Here is a 23,766-nt window from a genome sequence, read left to right on the forward strand (position 1 = left end):
AGCTGCCACTCTCCCTTACTTCGGAGGAGATTTCAAATGCACCTGACAGTCAGGTGCAGTACAGTTACAACATGGTGAGCTTGAAAAAAAATCTCTAAATAAATGCCATCATATTCACCTGTTCAAATTAATTTTCACGTCAATGCCAATTTGACACCCGACTAATTTTTAATTGAAAAGGCTAAATTGAGGTTGACAGGATGTTGAAATGATTGGATGCATCTGCGACGTGTTTTTTTTTAATCTGCTGTTTTAGTTGATGAGCCCTGTATCATCAAAGCGTAATAGAATCTGCCTGTGCTATGAGCAACACAATAACAGCTTTCATGACAACACAAAATGTGAGTGGGATGATGATGATGATGATGATGATGATTTACAGAAACAATAGCTTTGATGTTGTGCCGACCTGTCCTATTTTGTCACATGAGGTCCCGACTCCCAACGTGGAAACTTGAACAGTCTTGACAGCACCACAAACACACACCCACACCCGCACACGCACACACAAGCTTAATACCCGCACTTGCAGTGTTACATGTGATGACAGGCAGTGATAACATGAAAACCACAATGAACTGGATAGAGAAAGATATCCGACTTTCTCACAAACTTTCCGCAGAAGTAGGCTACTCTGCTTTGCTTGCACGCCTCATGAAATAGTCAGAATTCCCTCCAGAGAAATCCTCGAATCCCAATGATACAACACAGCTGGCACCGAAATGAAGTGAAACACAATTTCATTGTTTGTATATAGAAACAAATGGAGATTTACTCTTGGCTTGTCACATTGGTAGCCCTCAAGACATTGTCCGGAAAATAATATTCTGAAACTGTATGACCCTTATTCCAGCTCCGGCCTTCCTGTGTGAAGTTTGCATGTTCTCCCTGTGCCTGCGTGGGTTTTTTCTGGGTACTCCGGTTTCCTCCCACATTGCAAAAACATGCATGGCAGGCTGATTGAACACTCTAAATTGTCCCGAAGTGTCGCAACAAATGGAGATTTACTCTTGGCTTGTCACGTCGGTAGCCCTCAAGACATTGTCCGGAAAATAATATTCTGAAACTGTATGACACTTATTCCAGCTCCGGCCTTCCTGTGTGGAGTTTGCATGTTCTCCCCGTGCCTGCGTGGGTTTTTTCCGGGTACTCAGGGTTTCCTCCCACATTCCAGATGGTTGTTTGTTTGAGTGTGACCTGCGATTGGCTAGCAACCAGTTCCTGGTGTAACCCACCTACTGCCCAAAGACAGCTCGGGTAGGCACGCCCGCGACCCTCGTGAGGCTTAGCCGATTAGAAAATGGATGGAATTTCTAACCACTGCCATGTTTAAAAGACACACACGATGCATTTTCTCCGAAGACTGCTGGGATAGCCTCCAGCCTATCCAGAAATGGATGGATGGATGGATGGATGGATGTTTAACTCTTTCATGCACCCTGTAACCTGATAACATGATAAGATGTCCACTGTAGTGACCGCTATCCCTAACCGGGTTAAGGATGTTACATCGTTCTGGTCACCCATGTGACCAATAAATGTGATTATCTACACTTTCACACTACACAGTCAATATATATAATTTTTTTGGCCAGAGTGTAATGCCCGCAAAACAAATGATGTATTTTCAATAAGATCATGTTCGACTGAGAAGATAGAAAATTAAAAATTCTTCAGCAGTACAAACTATACAGCAGAGCCATGCAGACTGGAAATAGCTGCGACTCATTCTGATTACTTCTACTAATGCAGACCCCAAAACAGCAGTGAATGGTGGTGTCGTATTGAGAGGGATATTCGCCAGCACATTTCGGCCCGGGAGTAACGATTCAGCACCATGTCACAAAGCTAAAATCCTCACAGTTATTGTTTTCTTCATACAGTTCATAACTGCAGGCGAACTAAATTTAAATGACCGCTCGGCTCATTTCATCTGATAAGATCATGTTTGACTGAGAATATAGAAAAGTAAAAATGCTTCAGCAGTACAAACTATACAGCAGAGCCATGCAGACTGGAAATAGCTGCGACTCATTCTGATTACTTCTACTAATGCAGACCCCAAAACAGCAGTGAATGGTGGTGTCGTATTGAGAGGGATATTTGCCAGCACATTTCGGCCCGGGAGTAACGATTCAGCACCATGTCACAAAGCTAAAATCCTCACAGTTATTGTTTTCTTCATACAGTTCATAACTGCAGGCGAACTAAATTTAAATGACCGCTCGGCTCATTTCATCTCAGTGCATGAGAGGACCTTTGGAATTTGTTGGAACAAAATATTGCATCATGTATGTGCCAAGATGAACAAATCTCAACATTTCGTATCTTCTCAAAGCCGACTGTGTGAAACGTTAGAGGTGCCACTGCGTTCATAAAGTGTAGCTAATAGACTTTCTAGTGAATATATTTAAACACTACTCTTCAACCAATATTGGAGAATTTTGAATAATTAGTCCTTTTCGTGCTGCTAATTTGCCTGCGTTTGGAATGTGTTGGAACAAGATATTGCATCATGTATGTGCCAAGATGAACAAATCGAAACAATTCGTATCTTAAAGCCGACTGTGTGCAACGTTAGAGGTGCCACTGTGTTCATAAAGTGTAGCTAATAGACTTTCTCGTGAATATATTTAAACGCTACTCTTCAACCAATATTGGAGAATTTTTAATAATTAGTCCTTTTCGTGCTGCTAATTTGCCTGCCTTAGACAGCTCTTTTTTTTTAAATGAAGAGCAATTAGTATGACAGATCCGTTCCTCTGAACTCACTGCGCAATGCAGTGCTTCACCCATGCATACATTTTTTCAAGAAGAAAAAAAGAAAGAGGATTTTTTTTTTTTTTTTTTTTTTTTTAAGAAACCCGTGGCTAGCATGAGGCTTCAGAGATAAAAGCCATTATAGTCAAGTACTTTACCGGGTAAAAACGTTCACATCATGAGATATTAGAGTGTTCTATAATTAATTTCTCTTGAAGTAGTCCGCAGAATAGAATAACTGCTGTTGTTGTTGTCGTTATCACATTGACACAATTGTGTGCCAGAGCGATGTGGATGCGACAGTTGGCCTTTTCTTTCGAAAGACATCAAATTATGCACTGCCAGACAAAAACAAAATACATCTTCCCGATGCTGCTTTATCCCAACCGGACATTAAATCAGAAGTGATTCTCCGTTATGGTCGTCGGCTTCTTGACAAATGGCCATTGGCTGTTGGCATTATTTATTCCGGTAAAGTGGGAGTCACTTACCAGAAACACAAGACGTTGGAAATCTTACTTGCAAAAGACGCATTGGGGACAATGTGTCCCGTCTTCAAAACAAAACTTTTAAGTTAAGCTCGGTCACACAATGATGCGATGTCACCTTAGTTTCGGCTAAAATAGTAAGTGGGCTACATGAGAGGTGCATTGCAATTGTTATAGCCTGGAATAAGACTGCAAATTTGTGTTGGGTTTTGATGTCCTCCATTAAAACAATGAATAGTAAAGTTGAATAACTTTACCTTTATGTTATCACAAAACAAAAAAACATCAGTTTACAAATTATACTCCATTAAATCCTGCGATTGTTGATTTCAGATCGGTTCTGAAATTCTCCGGGAACGGATTCTTCCTGGAAATTCTCCGGGAACGGATTGTTTCATGAGCGCTAATCTGGTCAATATCCTGCTCTGATGAACCTCAACAGGACCTGAGGGGAAGCAGAGACTCAAACAGCACTGACAATTTTATCATTATCCGAACCACAGTGGCCCTTCCTCCCCCTGGAGTGACCGAGCTACACTTTGGGTGCTTCCGACTCGAGGTGCCTCTGATCACCTCAAAGCGCATCATCAACTCTGACACCACAAGGCTATAAAGGACATTCAATCTGTCCGGCCTGCAAACCAATACAGCACTTGTCCATGACACTCAGAAAAAGAACGTGGCTGCCCCAAAACATGTCCTTACAACTGAACAGAAAGCTGATTTTACAGCATTTGGATCTGTGACAAGTTTTCTCCTGACTTTGATAAAAAGAGAGGTGGTTTGAGGAGATTGCTAGATTATTGTGGTTGGGGAAATGGGAGGCTGCTGCCTCTCAGTCTTCGTTCACTCTGGTGCACCAATTAAAGCAAATGATGTGCTATGGCAACATAACGACAATCCTCTGTAGACCTGCAAGGAAAATGACTTTTCACTTGCGTGTCAAGAACTGGCAAAAAAAAAAAAACACTAACATCCAGCCATCCATCTCTGTACCACTCATCCAATTATTAAGTGTTAGAGGAAATCTGGAACCTAGCATATAGCTGACTTTGATCATACGTCAGTGACAAATCTAACACAAACCAGTCGCCTACCAAAAAGTTTTCATGGAATATAAATCTTTTCATATCGCTAATTAGGGCTTGAAGACATAATGCCAGCATGCGATGACGCTTATCGCTTTAGGTCGACGAATCGCCAATCGTGTGTTTTTGTAAATCTCACTGAAATGATCAATTGTGTGGTAATATTTGACATAATTGACTAAAAATGAGACTGGTAGCATAGTCGCTTGTTCCCAAAAACTGGATCTTTACCAGTCAATGGAGCATTTGGTACCGGGCCACCGAGAGGAACAGACCCGCCCCACCTTCACCGAAAACAAAATTATGATTATTTATTTCTTTATTTATTTATTTTAAGAAGCAGCATATATACGTCAGCCACCCGACCCCCATCGATTACATTCTAAAGAGGGATAGGGAAGACAGCAATCCCGTTGAATCATTCGGACAGGTAGCAGTCAAGTAATGAGGCGAACAGCATGAAAAGGCGAGCAGTGTTTGCACAGCCTGCCCATGGAGCATTAGCACTTTAACTGCTACAAACGAGCTAACAAACTATCCGTTCATCCATCCATTTTCTGAACCGCTTGATCCTCATAAGGGGGGTGCTGGAGTCTATCCCAGCGGTCTTCGGGCAGTAGGCAGGGGACACCCTGAACCCGTTGCCAGCCAATCGCAGGGCACACAGAGACGAACAACCATCCACGCTCACACTCACACACCAAAGGGACAATTTTCAGTGTTCAATCAGCCTGCCATGCATGTTTTTGGAATGTGGGAGGAAACCGGAGTACCCGGAGAAAACCCACGCAGGCCTGGGGAGAACATGCAAACTCCATACAGGAAGGCCGGAGCTGGGATTGAACCCACGACCTCTGCACTGCATATTAGTCGACCACCAGGCTGCCCGCTAACAAATTAGTTTTCAAATTATTATGTTTACATTTTGAGGTGTCATCATAATTCCTGTGGGGTCTTTTTTTTTTTTTTTTTTTTTTTTTTTTTTTTTTTTTTAGTACCGTAGGTCACAGTGTTGAGTAAAAAAAAATAATGACTAATTCTCAATTTTAGGGACCATTTCAGGGACAACGGTTATTACAGTGGACAGCTTATCATGTTATCAGGTTACAGGGTGCATGAAGGGTAAATCTTTTACATTTTGTTTTCAAAATGTACTTTGTATGTTGATACAATTTTGACGCATTCTTAGCGTACTTTTCAAGACCGATGCTTTTTAAAGTGGCAGCTGAAAAAGAATCTTCAGGTTGCCTATTCAGACACAAGCACACGTAGCTCGGGCCAATGTTGCAGCACACGTCTAAGAATAGGAAGCAATCAATAATGAATCAAGCTGTCGCAGAGATCAGCTGCCATCCACTTTCGCTATCACTATCCGTGTAAATCCTTTTTAAAGGGAATGTAATGAGCGGCCGGGGCTGCAAAAAATGCGGCTGTCAAGATGTTCCCATTTTTCCTCAGCGCACCTGAGCCAGAGCACACTTTTTTTTTTCTTCCTGTTGACAGCTTGTTGCAGCATGCACTGGTGCACCAGCCTATGAATAAACATTTTATTCTCGCCGCTTGATTTTCCTCTCTTTGGTGTCACATCTCATCTCAAAATGAATGGGATCATTACCTATACATGCCCCTGTGCACATTTACCCATCCCACTCCTACCTGCAGCATGATCTGGTGATATCCAGCAAACGAGAGAAGGTAAAGATAGCGAGGAGGAAATGAGATCCAGTACTGTGCATGCTGCCCTACATTTCCTGCCTAACACTCCCATTTATACGAAATTCAAACGTGCCAAGTGACACTTGCAATGTCATCCTGAGGTCTCTCGTCAATGATTTATGCCTGTGTTGAACAGGTGATCATGTCATTATTTAGCGGTAAGCAAAATGGAGGCCTCAGGGCCAAATTCAGAACTTTTATGAGAATTGTGCTTCAATAAATTGTGGTTTTGTGTACACTGCTGACTTCCCCGCTACAGAGGTGATTACCACGTATAGGTGTATGAATAGCGCAGTCTTCAGGGACCGCAGTTTGTGGGGCTTTCATTATTTCTGTGTGCCACATGTGTCTTCCGATCTGTATTCCTGCATAGAGGGTGTCTCATTAATGCACAAAACAGAAGGGAACGGAACTTCGTTATAAAGCTCAAGTGTCTCTGGTCTGGGTAGATGGCAGGATGACGGGTTGGAGGGAAAGAAAGGGGCAGCAAACGATTCAGATGGACAGACGGTGGGTGTTCCAGCCATCCACATCATCCGCACTCATGCACAATCCCGTAATTGCCACCTGGACCAAACAGTGCATCTTTTTTCAGAGTCCGCCTTGTCATATAATTTTTTTTTTCCTTCTGCCAATTATAAAAGGGTTTTTAATGCAGCAATGAATGGATTTGCAAGCCTCCTGAAATAAGAGGGGACAATCAAACAGGCAGACCTCCTCCAAGGCTGAACAACTCCATAATGACATAATCTCCTTTTCAGGTTCAGAGGGGGACAAAACTCTCCGGAGGCGTCTCCATGCCGCATTTTCATCTTGGTAAGTGGACTTTTACATCATGCCGACTAACATTGTATCCCACAATATTGTGTCAAATGTTGCCCACTAGGCATCCATCGCAGCCTGGTCATCCTGGAAGGGGGATTCCCCCAACTGCGACCCCTTCTCAAGGATTCTCATTTTTCCCCAAATGGGGTTTTAGGGAGTTTTACCTTGCCCTCCGGGGAGGGTTAAGGTCAGGGGATGTCATTAATATTTGTCAACTGTGGGCATGTGAATACCCTTGAGACTGTTTCGTGATAAATAAATGTGATTTAACGAAAATGGATGGATCACTGCTCCAATTCAACTGCAACAACGCCTTTGCTTGAATCTGCACCAAAATGTAAAGGATCCTCCTTCCTCAGAACAAGAAACAAATGTAGCTAGCGTCACAAACATCCAGGTTCTCTTGCTAAAATCAGTCAGAAGACGGCTATTGTTCACATACTAATCAGAACCACAACTAAACTCACCTCAAGCAAGTCGTACCATTCCAACTGGTCCAGCCATCCACAATTTACAAGGAGGATAATACGTGATTGGGTTGTCAACAGTTTTTCTCCAAGTTCCAGTTTTCCCGAAAAGGCTTAGATTATTGCATGTAACGTACATTTTGATCCATCATCTCATCTAACTTTTTGTGAAAGGACTGAATTAATGGGATGAAGAAACTGTAATATACAGCTACCCTACTACTGTACTTTTGTAACTTTATCTTAAAGATGTTAAGAATATTCAATCTCATTCGTAATCTCAAAAGTCCTCAGTTTATTTCACAGGCTGAATATCAAAGCTCTACCATGCCCAAACCATGATGTACTGAACATTTCATATACAAGGCGGCTTTTGTTCGGGTACTCCGGTTTCCTCTCACATTCCAAAAACATGCATGGCAGGCTGATTGAACACTCAAAATTGTCCCGAGGTGTGAGTCTGAGCGCAGATGGTTGTTCATCTCTGTGTGCCCTGCGGTTGGCTGGCAGCCGGTTGAAGGTGTCCCCTGCCTACTGCCCGAAAACAGCTGGGATAGGCTCCGCAACCCTTGTGAGGATAAAGCGGATCAGAAAATGGATGGAGGGATCTGACCTACCCGGGAAAAATCCCATTGCCTAATGTGACCTCTGGTCGGTCTGTCGTAATTTATCCATGTGAGTTTCATGTCTGCATCTTTACTGTGCATTTTATTTCCCGCTGCCAACATTGAACGTGCGTGCGTGCGTGCGTGTGTGTGTGCGTGTGTGTGTGAAAGTACCCACGTATCCCAAAGTCAGGCAGCCAGAACGTCGCAGCTGCTTATCTTCATACGCTAAGCTCCTGCGGTCCGAAACAAACACTGTAATGAACCCAAGCGCTCAGAGGAAGTGAAGTTGTGTTTGACAGAATTACAACGCAAAGCGCTCGTGCGGAATGCATAATGTCGCACGGTGATAATAGAAAGAGGAAAACAACAAGAGCTACAAGTATTCGGAGAGTATGACTGAGGACAAGCTTGGTCAAACAAGTGTGTGGGGGGGAGGGGCAACGGGCACACCGTTGCCTTTTTTTATTAGCGTTTTGAGGATTTTTACGGGTTGAGTCGCGGTACACTGTGTGCTCAGTGACTGCATGAAAAGCTGAGCAGCCAAAAGGTAAAGCAGTGGGCTGTGTGATCAAATATGACATGTGTAGAGGAGGTAAGGCGACGAGAGCAGGATGGACGACTTCACAAAAGAAGCGGAGGGCAGACAAATGCAGGCAAAGGAAAGAGCGCCGATGATGAGGCTCGTGTGATGTGATGACACGATGATGAAAAAGGGAAACTTTTCAAACATCCATCCGCCCTCATTAGGGTCGCAACGTGTGTTGGAGCAATCCCAGCTGAAATGGGGCGAGAGGCGCGGTACACCTTGGGGCTGCTCGCCAGCCAATGGCAGACATTTCCAACACTTGGATTCATTTTAGTGTGTGCTGTATTGACAACTTGTTGGGTACATGTTTGAATAAGAATAAGAATAAGAAAACCTTTATTCGTATCACAATGGAGAAATTCCCAATTTACAGCAGCAAAGTTATGAAAGGAAGAAAGTAGAAGAAAAGTAAAGGAGCTGCTGTAAAAGCAGCCACTCTGGCCAACGGAGCTGAGATCTCAACCCTGACCCTCACAACTTTGTGGCACACCTGCTAACCATTTTCCACCGTGCTACAGACATAAAAATGATTTTGTGATGTAAAATGACACACACACAGAGATGTCTCTTTTTTGCATTCACTTCACAGGCAAGAACTACAGGAGCCCCGAAGGATCAAAAAAGGTTCAGGAGAGTTCTATAGGTCGACTGTTTCGAGAGAGCAAAACCATGACTTGCTCGGGGGCGCCAGCAACCCACACTGTGCTGCTGCTATGATTCATTTGCTAAGGTCTTAAAAGTGAACGGCTTCAGCGGGTCAGAATAAACAGAATATCATTAGGGAAGCTCGACGTCAACTCGATTTGTCTGCATGCGTGTGGCTTGTTCATGAGTCATACATCATTTTTTTTTATTTATTTATTTTTTTACAGCTGACTCTTTTGTTACTGTTAAGCGTAAAGGCTCCACAGAAATGTGAAATTTCTTCAGGATTCAGTAAATTATAAGTGATTAAGATACTACTATATTAAGTTTTGGGGGAAAAAAAAAAACAATGGGCCAATGCAGCAAAATACTACAGAATGCGACGAAAGGTCCACTGCATTCCCCCCCCCCCCCCCCCCGCCCAACCCGCGGCTGCGGGCACCCCTTTTGCTGCCACACTCATCAAACGCACACGTACACACAAACGCACGCGCTCTGCTTTTTGTTACCTCGCTAGTCTCTTTTCACAATTCATCACCTTAAGTCGCTCTGATTCTCACCTCCTCTGCTGTGTCAGAGAAAAGAGGAAAACCTCAACCTAACTCCCGAAGGAAGCGAGCAGGGCTGTCATGTCTCTCTCACGCACACACACACACACACACACACACACACACACACACACGCATACACACACACACACACACACACACACACACACACACACACACACACGAGCCCTGCAGGGAGTGTCAAGTGACTTTCTGGATGAAAACTCCGTGGGACATTTGAATTCAGGAGCTGTTGCGGCGACGTATGCCCTGCTGCAACATTGTGTACTATGAATAGTCAGTAAAACGTCTCCTGGATGAACTTGTCAGAATCAAATGAACGCGCCACGGGGCATTTTGCAGGCTTGCCAAGAGCTTTTTGCTCATGCATGCTTTATGTTGATGACGAAGAGTAACTGGGGGGGAGGGGGGGGGCATCCTTTTTCTATACAGTACCGCTGATCCGACCTTCGAAAACTGCAAGCCTATCCCAGCTGACTTCCATTGAGAGGTGGGGTGCACTCTGAACTGACACACAAGCATTGACAATGAACATTTTTGGAGCAGGATGTGTCAAAGGATGTTCAAAGAATATGAAACCACTTCTTTTGTTGTTGAATTTGTTTTGTTGTACAGTATTTTGTCTTCCAAACACAGGTCACCCTTTCATGAGCCCTGTAACCTGCGAACATGATTAAGCTGTCGTAACCCCGAAGGGGTTAAAGTATGACTTAGGCTAACAATTTACAGTGTGCTGCCCCGCAACCATGGGAATCTACAGTACATGCATGCATTTATCTGTTTGATGAGGAAAAAAAATGTTCTGCCACCTGTTTCTCCATGCTGCCCATTTGGGATATTCAATAGCACTTTTTTTCAGACTGATACCAGAACACCTCCTCAACACTTGCCAATACCAAGTAACCGATACTTTTACATCGTTTAATTATAGGGTTGGTGTTAAGAGGCCAGACAAGGGCCCATCTCAGTCCCTACTGGTCAGTGTACTTGCTTGGTTTTGTCTGTATAAATGTTTTTGTTTCTTGTATTTTTTTGTTTGTGTGTGTGTGTATTTCAATGTATGTATGTGATTTTCATGATGCTGATCGTTTGTAATGTTTTGTTGACCGGCTAACCAAAAATCAAATCAAACCGGGAGAACATGCAAACTCCACACAGGAAGGCCTGAGCCCCGAATCAAACCCTCGACCTCTGTCCTCTGAGGCAGATGTGTAAAACCAGGCATCCACCATGCTGCCCACCCCACAATCATACTCACATCTCTTGCAAAAACGGATTCAACGGTTCGCTTGAGTGTCTTTCTCTTCACATGTTGTAGCCAATTACGGTTCGGGAAATTTGCATGTTTAACTTGAAATTTGCAGCAAGTCAGAGGGGACAGAAAAAAAAATGTAAATCGTATCAAAAAAAAAAACAACAGGGAATCAAAAACATGCCTATCACACAGCACGAGCACATCAAGTCAACTCAGTTTTATGGAGACAATATTATTAGACAATAAAAACATTACACAGTGCAGACAGACATCAGACAGTAAAAATACGGTACTGTAATTTCACTCGTATATAAGTCGGTGGGGGCGGCAACTTCGGTCCTAGAGAGCCGAAATCCCTCCGAAGTTTCCCTCTTCCAACACACCTGATTCAAATGACCAGGATCATATTGAGGCTTTCACAAAGCTTACTGATGAGCTGAGGCTCTCTAGGACCAGAGTTGCCTATCCCCGACCTAAGTGGTCGGTGCATTGCAACGACGCTACAGAATAATAGTTATTCCCGGCAATGTTGAGATGATGGCTTTAAGATTTTTGATAAAGACAATCTCTGTCGCCGGAGACATGGAAGCGTTTGCTATTGGTGGCTGCACTGGCAGATCAACATCAGGGGCTAGAACAAGTGCAGCTATTTTGGGCTTGCCTGACATTTTCCACCAGCCTGTCTCATTGCCCGCCTGTGGAACATGCACGGGTCAGCAACACGGCCTGTTAGTGGCGTCAAAGCTAAAAGTGGCGTATCGATGTTCTCATTCAATATGCCATTGGTATTGTATTCTTAGACAAGGGTAGCGCTGCATATTAAATGCCTTTGGTACCTATCCAGGGTTTCGCAAAACCCATCACCGGAGGTGTGTCATAACTTGCTCCATTTACTCCATTACAGTTACTCAAATAACTTTTTGGGATAAATTGTACGTACAGGGTAGTTTTAATGCAACATACTTTTTTCTTTTGCGTGAGTAGTTATGTTAAGATGAAATTGTACTTTTACACCGACCGCTACGTTGAGCTAGATTCCCCTCGCAATATTAATTTATTGGCCGATAATTGCTTGTTGCAATAGTTGGGTTGGTCATCATCCGGATTTCCTGCTTGTGTGCTAAAGTAGCATTTGAATCGATTTGACCAATCAAATGGCATCAGGCAGCACTCACATGACCGCAAACTCGAGGCTACCATCTTGGCAAATGTTCCAGTTTCCCATGTGGCTCATTTGCAAAATTAATTGCCTACCCCTGCGCTAAAGTAACATGCTAACCACACCAACAAATATAAAGTCTATCATTTATAGATTGCCGTGTCGTAGTTAAAAAGAAAAAAAAAATCACGAAATCATGGATTTCCAATAACATTGCAAATCTAATCCTAGTGGATGGATTAAGTAATTCTGTCATCCGTCCGCACATTTTTTTGTTTTTATTTCATATCGCTTATCCTGTGCGGCACACGTGTAAAACTCAAGGCCCGGGGGGCGGATCTGGCCTGCCACATCATGTGGCCCGCAAAGGCAAATGATGTGCATCGACTTCATTGTTTCTTGCTGAAAATCACAAAATTGCAAATTGTCTTTACTTTTGACAATGCTGGTACTGTATATCGCTTTTTTTTTTTTGTTGTTGTTACCGATGTCCCTTTTAAAATGAATGCAGTCTTTCAGTCATCAGTGACACGTGCAAGGGTGTATTATTAAAGGCCACACTGAAAGAAAAAAAAAATCAGGTGAGAATTACTGTTGACTGATTCGTGTGTCCAAACTAATCATAAAGGGGCTGACAAAATATTCAAGGTGGTCCAGGCTTGAATTAAGTCAAAAGAGGATTTTTCAACAAGTGTTTGAGACTTTTGACAATTGACGGCTGCACTTCAGCGATGCAACGACTTGAAACACTTTAAAATAATTGCACTGGAGAGATTTTTGAAGATTACTGACATTCACCTCCCTAAAACGAGATGGATGAACCAAGGGGGCGCAAATAAAACAGCTTTTTCATACATTAACATCGAAAGGGAAAAGAAAATGTCGCCACATTCCACTGGCAGTCTGACTGCATGCCAAACAAAATCATCTTTTATTGGCTCACTCAAGGGAATTCCAGCTGGTAAAGCACCAGAAGCTTTTCGCTCATTAATGGTTGTTAGCATTTCAAAAACCTTGTGACTCTTTACCCAATTATGATTATTATTAATCAATTCGGCTTCGCAAGTATTTGAAGAAAATAAAAAGCCAATGCCAACAAAGTTTCTGGGGATGGAATTAAAATTAACAGCTATGGTTAGCCACATACATTTATAATCTTTAACCTTGTTCTATAGATGCCTGCCATCCTTCCACGCACCTCCTATATGTTTCCTTTTTTTTTCCAGAGCAATTCATTTATACTTAAAAAGACCCTGCGACTTCCCAGTCTCTTACTCACTTAAATTACATCCCATGCTGCTTTACTGTACTTACTTATGAGGATGTGCTAATGAAAAATGGACTAGATGCAGCCATGTTCTTTCACTCAGTAGTCCCCCAGAAACCCATGAGATCATACCCAATGTGTTGGATTTTTTTTTTTTGTTTTTTAAGTAAGAAAATGTAGTCGTGAATCACTCATATGGAACTATTGTCTACTTCTCTAAAAAGCACCAGGCAACAGTTAACCTCGGCGGTGATGCACTCCTGCTACAACATAATCCACAAACATAGCAGCCATGCTGTGCTTAAATAAATAAAGAGATAAATAAATAAATACTGTGGCTATTACAATAGTTTCCCCATACAAAGCACAATATTATGATTCCAAAGTGAGTTGGTCATCATCGAGACTTCCTGCATGCATGCTATCTATATGGTAATTCAGATTTAGAATATACTGCGATCGGTTGTATTTTCCTTTATGGACTGTCAACACCGGATGTCCAAATAACCAATAAAATATAGTTACGGTGTATCAAAGCTTCCATTCCAAAAAGACTCTAAAAAGAGCTTGTTGTGGTGTTTTTTTTTGGGGTCTTTTTTGTTTTTTTATGAAATACTTCCTTGCTTCCGGATACAAGCATGATAATTGGATATTCATGGTTGTCATAAAAATTTGCACCAAATACTCATGAGGAGGAACTCTGGAATTGCAATACCCTTCGAGAGAGCTCAGAAAACAGTAGCTTAGCATAGTAAACAGGGTGATCAAAACTTGACTTTATATGAGAGCATTTCAATGTGTGTGTGTGTGTGTGTGTGTGTCTTTTGCTGAGAGGTGATTACTTTTATCGTACAAAGAGAGTTACAGTACATTGTGGTATGACAGACTTATGGATTATAACATGTCGTACACAAGCGAGCGATATTCTTGAAAAATCTGTGCAGCAGATACTGTTCTTGTTTCCGTGCATGCAGAAACACGCGCAGGTCTGTCATGCATATGCATGATCTCACTGCAGCAACAGCAGCAGCGAGAAGAGCATTTAATATCCTCCATTATTCATCTGATTAGCTTGTGAAAGTTCAACGCACCCCCGCCAAACCATATACTGTACTGCGATGGACTCACCATTTCCCAGAACAAATATTTGAGAGGAATCTTATTAATGAATTATATTGACTGCTATGCTCTCCTCGGTCCATTTTTAACAAGTTTCATTTTTATGGATGTCGTTCATGGTTGACAATGAATAGCGTTAGGAAATACAGAACATACTGCGGATGGACAATGAGCTGAATGCACGGTGTGGCGCTATAACTCCATAACTTTCCCCTGTGGAATCAATCAAGTACAATAAAACCCCTTGATGCCTAAATTTACATACTAAAAAAATAAATATTCATGTTTATTTTTGCCTTCAAGCAGATGCTACATTTAGCGTAGATAGTTCATTTTATTCTGGCACGCAGAATAGATAGAACATTAGGCTTGGTAAAAAATAGTGACAGGCAGTAATGTTTTATAAGGAAGGAATGTGTGCGTGTTATTAATATTTTATATTTTTGTGTTAGTGTACACTGCGCCCTAAGCATCCTGTTAGTTTAACTTTCACAAAAAAGTTGAGTAGCTTTTAAGTGTACGGCGACGCTGGCAGGAGCATGAATGATGAACATACTTGGCATGCAAAGCACAAAATGTTAACGGTAGCCGAGGCGATTGCTATTGACCCGGAAGTGGAATTCCCTCACAAATAATTTACGTTATTTAGAGATGTTTTTGCAAAACTCATTGTGCTACAACGCAATGAGTCTTGCAATATAACGCAATCGTTTTTACAGATTTTGTTTTCTTGTAACCATTGGCCATTCAATTATCTTGAGATTCATGCTTCATTGTCACAGTTTTTTTTTTTTTTTTTTAAACTTAGTGGCTGTTGTGGTTTTGTACTGCATGCTTCCCTTGATGGAAATGGTGAAGTAAAGTCAGTCAAAATCATGACTGTTATGAATGAATGTCGATGTTTGTGATTTTGTTTTCATGACTGTACTATTGAAGGTGCTTAAAGGTCAAGTGTTATGTAAACTTGACCAACTATCTTTTGAGTAATACTAACGGCTAAAACCATTTCAATAATCTTTTTTTTTTTTTTTTTTTTTTAAACGCAAGCCACACATGTTCATAATTATCGTAGACCCATAACAACGAAAATGCTTTTGTTCGGCAATCTTCGGCAAGTGATGCCCATGAAATGCCGAGTCGCCAGTCAGCTTTTGCCCTGCATTGTTGATTGTCCCGTCAACTGCTCTGTGCCAAATTGTCTGCCTCCTGTCGACGATGCAATTTCTATTTCTGCTCTTAACCGGGGAGCTAAAATGCTCCCATGCTGCTGACCTAAGCGAGACTGTAGAGTCCGTAATTTCAGCGTTAGTAGTCGGATTAGCCAGTTTGGTCCTCTCCTCCAGTCTGTTTCGCATACTTGAACAGAATTTGCATTCGCGGTTTACGCACTTTTTCTCACGCCGTTCAGATGACCTTCATGAGCAAAAGTAGTCACATGACATGTACTCACATGACATTCATAATAAGATCATAATCATGATCCTCATTACATGTTTGGTAACACTGAGTTAATATGGCTTTATCTTTAATGGCGGCACAAACTGTTGTGATTCCGCCATTTCAAACGCATCACCGGTTTATGTATGACAGTATCGCAGTTTTCGTTTTTGATACTGCCCTTTGCATACAGTACTTCTGCCATGTACACAATTCTTAAATCTCCACGTTGATCGAACATGACCGTGATAATTACTCTCGGGGCATTGATCCCAAATATATGCCCTCAAAAATAAAATGACCTGGAAGAATGAGAATATCCACAAGGTAGTTGAAATGAGTGTTTTTATGACACTCTCTCACAAACCAATCAGTGGCATTGTAGACCGAAAGACTGTCGTCGTGGAGGTAACGAAGACTGACAACCATGATAACAGGCAGCATTTTTCGCCTCCGGTCCTTTGATGCTGTGAAGCCTCTCTACCTCTGCTGGTGCATGGCAAGATACGATGGCGAATGCCATCGCCTACTGAATGTGCCAATTTCTGTCAGCTGGAGGGCTGAGACATTCTAGTGTGGCGTGCCGCAGTTTTCATTCACATATTTGACGTTATAGGCTACTTTTGGATGAAATGCTTTCCTTCCCAGCACAGCTTGTGTGCAGCAAATAAAATGTGAAAATTAACTGTCGAGGAAAACCCCGGTTTAAAAAGGCAGCATCTATTTATGTTTATTTCCCACCGCATGCCATTGGATTAATATCACGCGCTATATCACTTTCAAAACATGTAGTGAAATACATATTCATAAATATTTTAAGACCTGAGATTGAAGGAGGGTTATTGATGCTCTCTATCCACGTCATTTTGAAATCACCGGCAGTAACTCTTGCACACTGTGATGTAAAGTACAATGATGCTCAGTATTATTTGGCATTTTTCTTTTGGTGTTTTAAACTGGGAATGTAGCGCTTATTCCAGCGATTCACAAACTGTTTGTCGTGCACTGAAATACATGAGATTATGTATATCATCCTCCACTTTGAATGAATCATCCACCCTCCATCGTCAGAGTGTAACATTGGGACAACCCTGATACTTGATAATCTGACTTGTGGACAATGATCATGCAAGTGGAGTTCAAAGACAAAGTGGTTGGCGTTCACAAATTGACAAGAAGCCATGAAGAATAATTCAAGTGGAATCAGTGGAAAGAAATTGACCACAGATGAACAATTAGCAGCGCCTATGTAGCTGATTCCAGGTCAAATGCGCGTTGGTCGAACCTCACTCCTTGAAAGCTTTAAGAGGAGTGCTGGCCGCTGGGTGAACCGACGAGGCTTTTAGCTCATTGTGTAGCACACTCCACTCTCACCCTGGGCTACGGTGACCGCACAGAATGACCACGACACATTGGTGCCATGACCAACATCAGGAGGGAGGTATTCAACTTGAGCTATGCAAGTTAGTCCAGGCTCGCTCCTCGAAAGCCTTAGTTAAAAGTGGCAATGAGCGAGTCGTTGTTGAATGCCAGCATGGCTAAAAACAACCACTCACGACGAGATTTGTCTCCTGGGTTTACCTCAAAGCTGTCGGCCTGACATCACATGAACCCTCCAAGCCTCTTGGCGCCTGGCTCATAAAGAGGTAACAATCCGCTCATGTTGTTATTGTTCCTGCAAGTCGCGACTGCCCTCTGATCCAATAAATCATGTAACTAATTCCCATGTAATACCATTTGGTATCATATGCCATCACTTCTACTTGATGCACCGGTGAAGACACAACGGTAACACAATTAGTATGTCCTCATTATTTAGACAGTGCCGCGAAGGAAGTAAAACACCTGAGCGAGTGCTGATAAATTGTTATTTGCATATCTGCCAATGAGCCGAGTGGGACAAAGGGCAGCCAGTGAGGCGCGGCAAATCAAACGAAACAGGTTTTTTGCTAATTTAATGTCCTATTAAGAGCTTCATACGCCTCTATTACCCTGCAGATAACAGCAAACGTGAGAGGAGCACTGGCGGGCTACCTGCCGATTAGCGCTTGGCAGGATAGCGTAATTTAGTTTGAATTGGATTATGTAGCATTGATGCTTTTCTTAATAGAAAGATTTAGCACATGCTGACACCTCTCTTCCAGTGAGTCAGACTAAGTTAGCTAAGTGAAGGTGACATAGAATAAGGTCCTAAAGAGATAGTGGTGTCATGATACAGTTACAGGAACCTGAATAATAAATATTGGCTCGTGGTAGGCTTTTGAGTGTCTGTGAAAGTGGTAGCTGTGTTCTGCTCGCCTCCCTTGGGGGAAATGAGTCCTGTGTAAAGGTCCAGATGAAGAAAGATCCTTGTATACCTATGACTCCCAATCTTTGGAGTCAGGAAAACCACATCCCTAAGAGGGAAACCTGGGTTGACACGTTTCAAAGAGCAAAATGCAGCCAATACCTGCAACTTCTAATCATGATGAAATGCCTCAAAAAAAAAAAAAAAAAAAGCCGTGCTGGAAATCCACATCCAGAGCACCGTACTAGACTCACATGACACACCGCAACACGCTTACCATCACAACAAGCCCACCTCAGAATCCATCGCTGCCCCACTCCGTTACACTCGCTCTCATCTGGAAAACAGAAACTCCTAGCTCAGGAATCACACTCCTCACTGACTACAGCTCCACCTTTAATACTGCTACCCCACCCATAAACCACGACACTCAGCCTGAACCTCACCCTCAGTAACTGGCTGCTTGACTAACTGGCAGGCTGCAGTCTGTCAAGACTGGGAACAGGACTTTAGCCAGCACCAGCGCAAACATGTTAAGTCTCATCCTCGACCCAAAGACAACTTCATCCTCAGGTTTGCAGACGGCCCCACAGTCATCGGACTCATTTTGCAGCCTAGAGGATTGAGGTGACCACTGTGGTGTCAAGGTAGGAGGACCTTGACACAAGAATACCCAATAGCAGAAGTTATTGGGTATTCTTTGTCGCATGTCGATATACAAGCGTAGTTCTGGTGAATTTTTTTTCCTTCCCAAATTCCAGCTCGTTCACAACCCAAGTGAAGATTCAGCGATTGATCGAATGAAAATCCACACTTCTGTAAGCCACTTCAAGTACTTAAAAGGGTAACATAAGATGAGTTTGAAATTATAGTGAAGGATCATAGTTTGTGGTATAGTCACACTTGATACCACTTATTCACTAACCAAAGAGCTGACAAAATCAAACAAAATCAGAGCCATTGCACAGACATTGGCAGCAGCCAATACAAAGATTTCGAAATGTCCCGAGGCACTGTGGCCGACTGGTTAGCACATCGATCTCACAGTGTGCAGGGTTCGATACCAGCTCTGGCCTTCCTGTGTGGAGTTTATCTCTCTTCCCCTGGCCTGTGTGGGTTTTCTCCGGGTGCTCCAGTTTCCTCCCGCATGCCCAAAACACGCATGGCCGGTTGATTGAACACTTTAAATTGCCCCTAGGTGTGATTGTGATTGCGAATGGTTGTTCGTCTCATGTGTTGGTGCTTACTGAGTAAAACAAAATGCTAAGCTAATTTCTTGAAAAGATGACATAACCAATACCAAGTAGCAAATTTCCAACCTAGCTTGCTTTCTCTCCGCTTCATGTAACGGTAACATACCTTTCTGCACGGTGGTAACGCCCATGGATGGCTGCCCCAGACTGGCCTTCGGCTCCCATTTGCCCTCATCTGGGTGAAAAACGTCCACTGACGCCAACGGGGTCTGTTGCTGATTCATTCCTCCCAGGACCATGACCTGCCCCCCTAGCGCCACGGCCGCAGCCCCCGCCCTCGCCGTTGGCAGCGGCGGCAACTGGCTCCACGTCTGGCTCTCCACATCAAGCACCTCCGCGCTGTCCAGGGGCATGCCGGTCTCACTGCAGCCCCCCAGCACATAGACCAGGCCTTCGTGATAGATGGGGGTGCAGTAGACTCTGCGCTGGGACATAGGGGGGAACTTCTCCCAGTATAGGGACTTGACAGGACTCACCGCCATCTCCTGCACGGGCATGTCTCCGAGACTGAGCGGTGGGGGGACACCATCACACACCAGGCTACAGGGAAAATAAAACAATTAGAATGGCTCTCACTCGTGCGCGCGACCTCCACCAAGGCTGAACAATCAGAAACTAGTCCGCCTGACTTGCGTGACTGATAAATCATGGCAAATCCAGACAATACTGCGCCACTATTACTGTAGGTGGCGGTAACGCACCCATGTTTAGCATCTGGTGCATCGTGACGCCACTTGGCACCAATTCAAGCGGACTGAAGTTTTCGAGTTGACCTTCAATTAGTGATACAACTTTTGAATGTTGAAATAATCCTGCTAAATGTAGTCATGGTGTAATTTAAATAAAGCTTTATTATCTAAATCTTGGGAGCTAGCTTTCATTTTAGTTACACCTTTCTGAATAGCGAACTTGTTTTAGCATGATATTGCTAACTGATCATGAGGTTTTGCTCATAATTGTGTTCATCAACTAGATGAACTCAACAGTGTCTCCCATCCTTTTGCATTACAAAAATGTAACGGCACACCACCAAACAAACAACAAAGATGTATCTTAGGGGCTCCAGATAAACTTTTTTTTTTTTTTTTTTGTAGGAGCACAGTCACCCCTAACTTAGAGAAACACATTTAGAGGCACATCGACCAGGAAAATAAATACTCCCATTTCCTGTTTTTTTATTCATAGTATTACAGACAAAGTGCAGCAACTCATCCCTGAGCAAAATTTCATGCCTTCCCATAACTTTCCTAGCATCACAATTTGGATTCATGATTGGGATTTGTCTCCTTTGGCACGCAACATTTATTGGGGAGAAAGTAAAAACTCTTTGTCATCATTCACAGGAGTTATATGAAGATTTGCACGATAACCCCAATAACGGCCTCTTTTAACACACTATGCGATTCACAGTAGGACTCTGTTATGTGGCCTGAAAATAAATCTCTTGTTCCGCCCACCCCTAAAATCCAAACGATTTGAATTGACTTTATTTCGCTTTTAAATACAAAGAAAAATCAAATGACAATGACAATATTAAAAAAAAATCAGCCGTGGCCATTTAACCCTTTCAGGGATAGCGGTTACTACAGTCGACAGGTTATCATGTTATCAGGTTACGGGTGCATGAAAGGGTTAAACACAACCCTTAATACATTTTAATGAAGCATTTCAGATGCGCAACAATGCAAAGCCAAAAAATATTCCCTTTGGGATGTATATGTCGCAACGAAAGTGAACAGAATGTGAACGAAAAGGTACAGCTTCCAATCAAAATGAACCCTTTCCCGTGAAAATGTCCACAACATTCTTATTTTGCATTCCTGATACATGCCGGGGAGGTTGCCTGATTTTAATGAATGACATTTTTTTGGAGGAGGACAAGTAAAATAAAACATATCATAGTCACAATGTCACCGCTACAGCAAAACTATTTTCTGTTTGCTTCTTTTCGCGCTGCGTAATCATTGGTAGAAAAGAAAAACAAAGTATTGCATGCACAAAATAAATATTTCAGAAAAAAAAACAAACTCGATATATATATATATATATATATATATATATATATAGAGCACTGTTGAGAAAATTGAATGTTTTTAAGTGCAACTTATAGTGCGGAAAATACAGTCGATCACTAAACATGACATTTTAAGTTTGACAAAGGTTGCACGTTGGCATCCAGGAGAGGGAGCGTCGGATAGGTGGACGAATGTGGAGGCGAGAGTGGTGGAGGTAAAAAAGAAAAAAAAAAGGCGTGGCACTCACCCTTCTTCCAGATGTCACGTCTCCCCTTATTTAAATGTTTTATTCATTCGGCTGTTGGTTTGCGAACAGCAAAGCCATCTGCTCTTCACAACTTTTTTTTTTCCACCTTTTCCCTCGCCGTGTCCTTCCCTCAGTGTGTCCTGCGAGGAGCTTATTTGGACTTGGACATATACTTCAGGCTGAACAACTCATCCCGTAAAAATCTTAAGCAGCAACCAATCTTTAAAAAAAAAAAAAAGAATTAAGGAGGGTAAATGATCCAGAGCCTAAAATGAAAACTTCACAAGAGCAAAAGCAAAAGCTATTCCTGCCTTAATTAAGCAACGTCTCCATCGCCTGGAGGAATATACTCTGAGTCAGAAGAGCAGATGCACGCAAGAGCTTTGGAGAAGGTCCCTCGTTGAGGCCCAAACTGCAAGAAAACACAGAGACATGGTTTTTAAATGACGAGTCACAGGATAAAAAAGAAAAAAAAATGTCGGAAAACGAGGTGGCAAAACATCCCATGACAGATTTGAAGGCTGCACGAAAGGACGATGGGCGTGGTTCCGCTGGATGCAAATGGATTCCAATTTCACAAACACAAATGACCTTCAGACATCCTACACTGCTGATCACGCCCCCGTGGATGCGGTTCCTAAGGCAACGTATGAACCGTTGTTTGCTTGTAAGGTACGGGCCACTTGAGATATTTGCCACATTCAGCTGAGCCGTGTTCAAAACAGATTCAGCGACATTTTTTTCCCCCCCAGTGCAAAATATTTTGCTTCGATGGAGCAGTCGGAGCAAGTGACACCGGAACACCAAACGCTCACTCCTTGCTGTTGTTTAAGATCACGTGAAAGATACAATTCAAAATGAAAAGACGGATGCCGGCGCCAGTTAACATTCTTCTTGAAATCGGTGAAATAACATATTCATTTTTTTCAGTTCAATGTGTTCTTAAGGTGAGAAGCTCGGTCACCCGGGAGGGGCTCAGAGTCTAGCCGGTTCTCCTCCATGTCTGGAGGAGCCAGATGAGGTGGCTCGGGCATCTGATTAGAATGTTTCCTGGACGCCTTCCTGTTGAGGTGTTCCAGGCCTGTCCCACTAGGAGGAGACCCCGGGGATGACTCAGGACACGCTGGAGAGACAATGTCTCCCAGCTGGCCTGGGAACGCCTCAGGATTCCCCGGGAAGAGCTGGAAGAAGTGGCTGGGGGGAGGGAAGTCTGGGCTTCCCTGCTAAAGCTGCTGCCCTCGCGACCCGACCCTGGATAAGTGGTAGAAAATGGATGTATGGATGGTGTTGTTATGTTTCTTATGTATGAGGGACTTGCAGGTTTTTGAATCGTCCATTCATCTTGAAACTTGAGTTTGAGTTTTGTTTTTCACGTCGCTTTCCTCACCGCGTGTTGAATCGCTGACAACTGCCGCTTCCGCCTCCACGTCAAACGGCATGTCTGAAATTGCAACTTGTTGCAATGCTGTCCAGACCAAATGTGGTTGTTTGATGCTGTGCTTCGCGCAATGTTTTGCCTTTAACAAGGCAGACGTTACAAGCTACCAAATGTTGAAAATGGCACAGAGCGGACGAGGCAGGTGCAGATGAGTGTCGAAAGCTTGAGGGAAAAAAAAAAAAAGCACCAATTCTGCTTTTCCTCTTTAGGACCGTTGGGCATGACTTTGGGAAAGTTACAAGAATGAAATGATTGCCTCCTAATTCAGTGTGAGCAGAGGTGAGGTGGGAGAAGCTCTTGACTCTCGGGTCTTGTTCGGTGATGAAACACTGCAATTGTTACAGTGAGTTGATTTAAAGAAGAAAAACATTTACTGCATGGCTACAGTATGCGCTCTGTTCAGCAACTTGGGTTTGTACAACTGCAGAAGTGTTTGGAATTCAAACTTTATCCAGAATAAAATGCTGACAGTGTCATTTGATAAACATCCTTGCCAACCAACGTGAGACTTTTTGAAGACAAAGAAATCAAGTCAGT

General features: G+C 42.9%; 1 protein-coding gene across 3 annotated transcripts in view; it reads right to left on the reverse strand.

The window, feature by feature from the left end:
• Positions 1–23,766, reverse strand: part of klhdc8b (kelch domain containing 8B) — a 68,506-nt gene that overhangs the window by 25,624 nt on the left and 19,116 nt on the right. For 2 of the 3 annotated variants that reach the window (XM_019863129.1, XM_019863127.1), the window contains exons 2-3: positions 21,792–22,203; positions 19,636–20,069 (exon numbers count right to left, since the gene is read on the reverse strand). In XM_019863129.1, the coding sequence (XP_019718688.1) occupies positions 19,636–20,026 (391 nt within the window). In that variant the 5' untranslated portion in view covers positions 20,027–20,069; positions 21,792–22,203. The remainder of the gene's footprint in view (positions 1–19,635; positions 20,070–21,791; positions 22,204–23,766) is intronic. The other variant, XM_019863128.1, reaches the window with a different exon arrangement.

The sequence above is a fragment of the Hippocampus comes genome, unplaced genomic scaffold, assembly GCF_001891065.2.
Source record: "Hippocampus comes isolate QL1 unplaced genomic scaffold, H_comes_QL1_v1.1 scaffold1, whole genome shotgun sequence".
Taxonomy (NCBI): domain Eukaryota; kingdom Metazoa; phylum Chordata; class Actinopteri; order Syngnathiformes; family Syngnathidae; genus Hippocampus; species Hippocampus comes.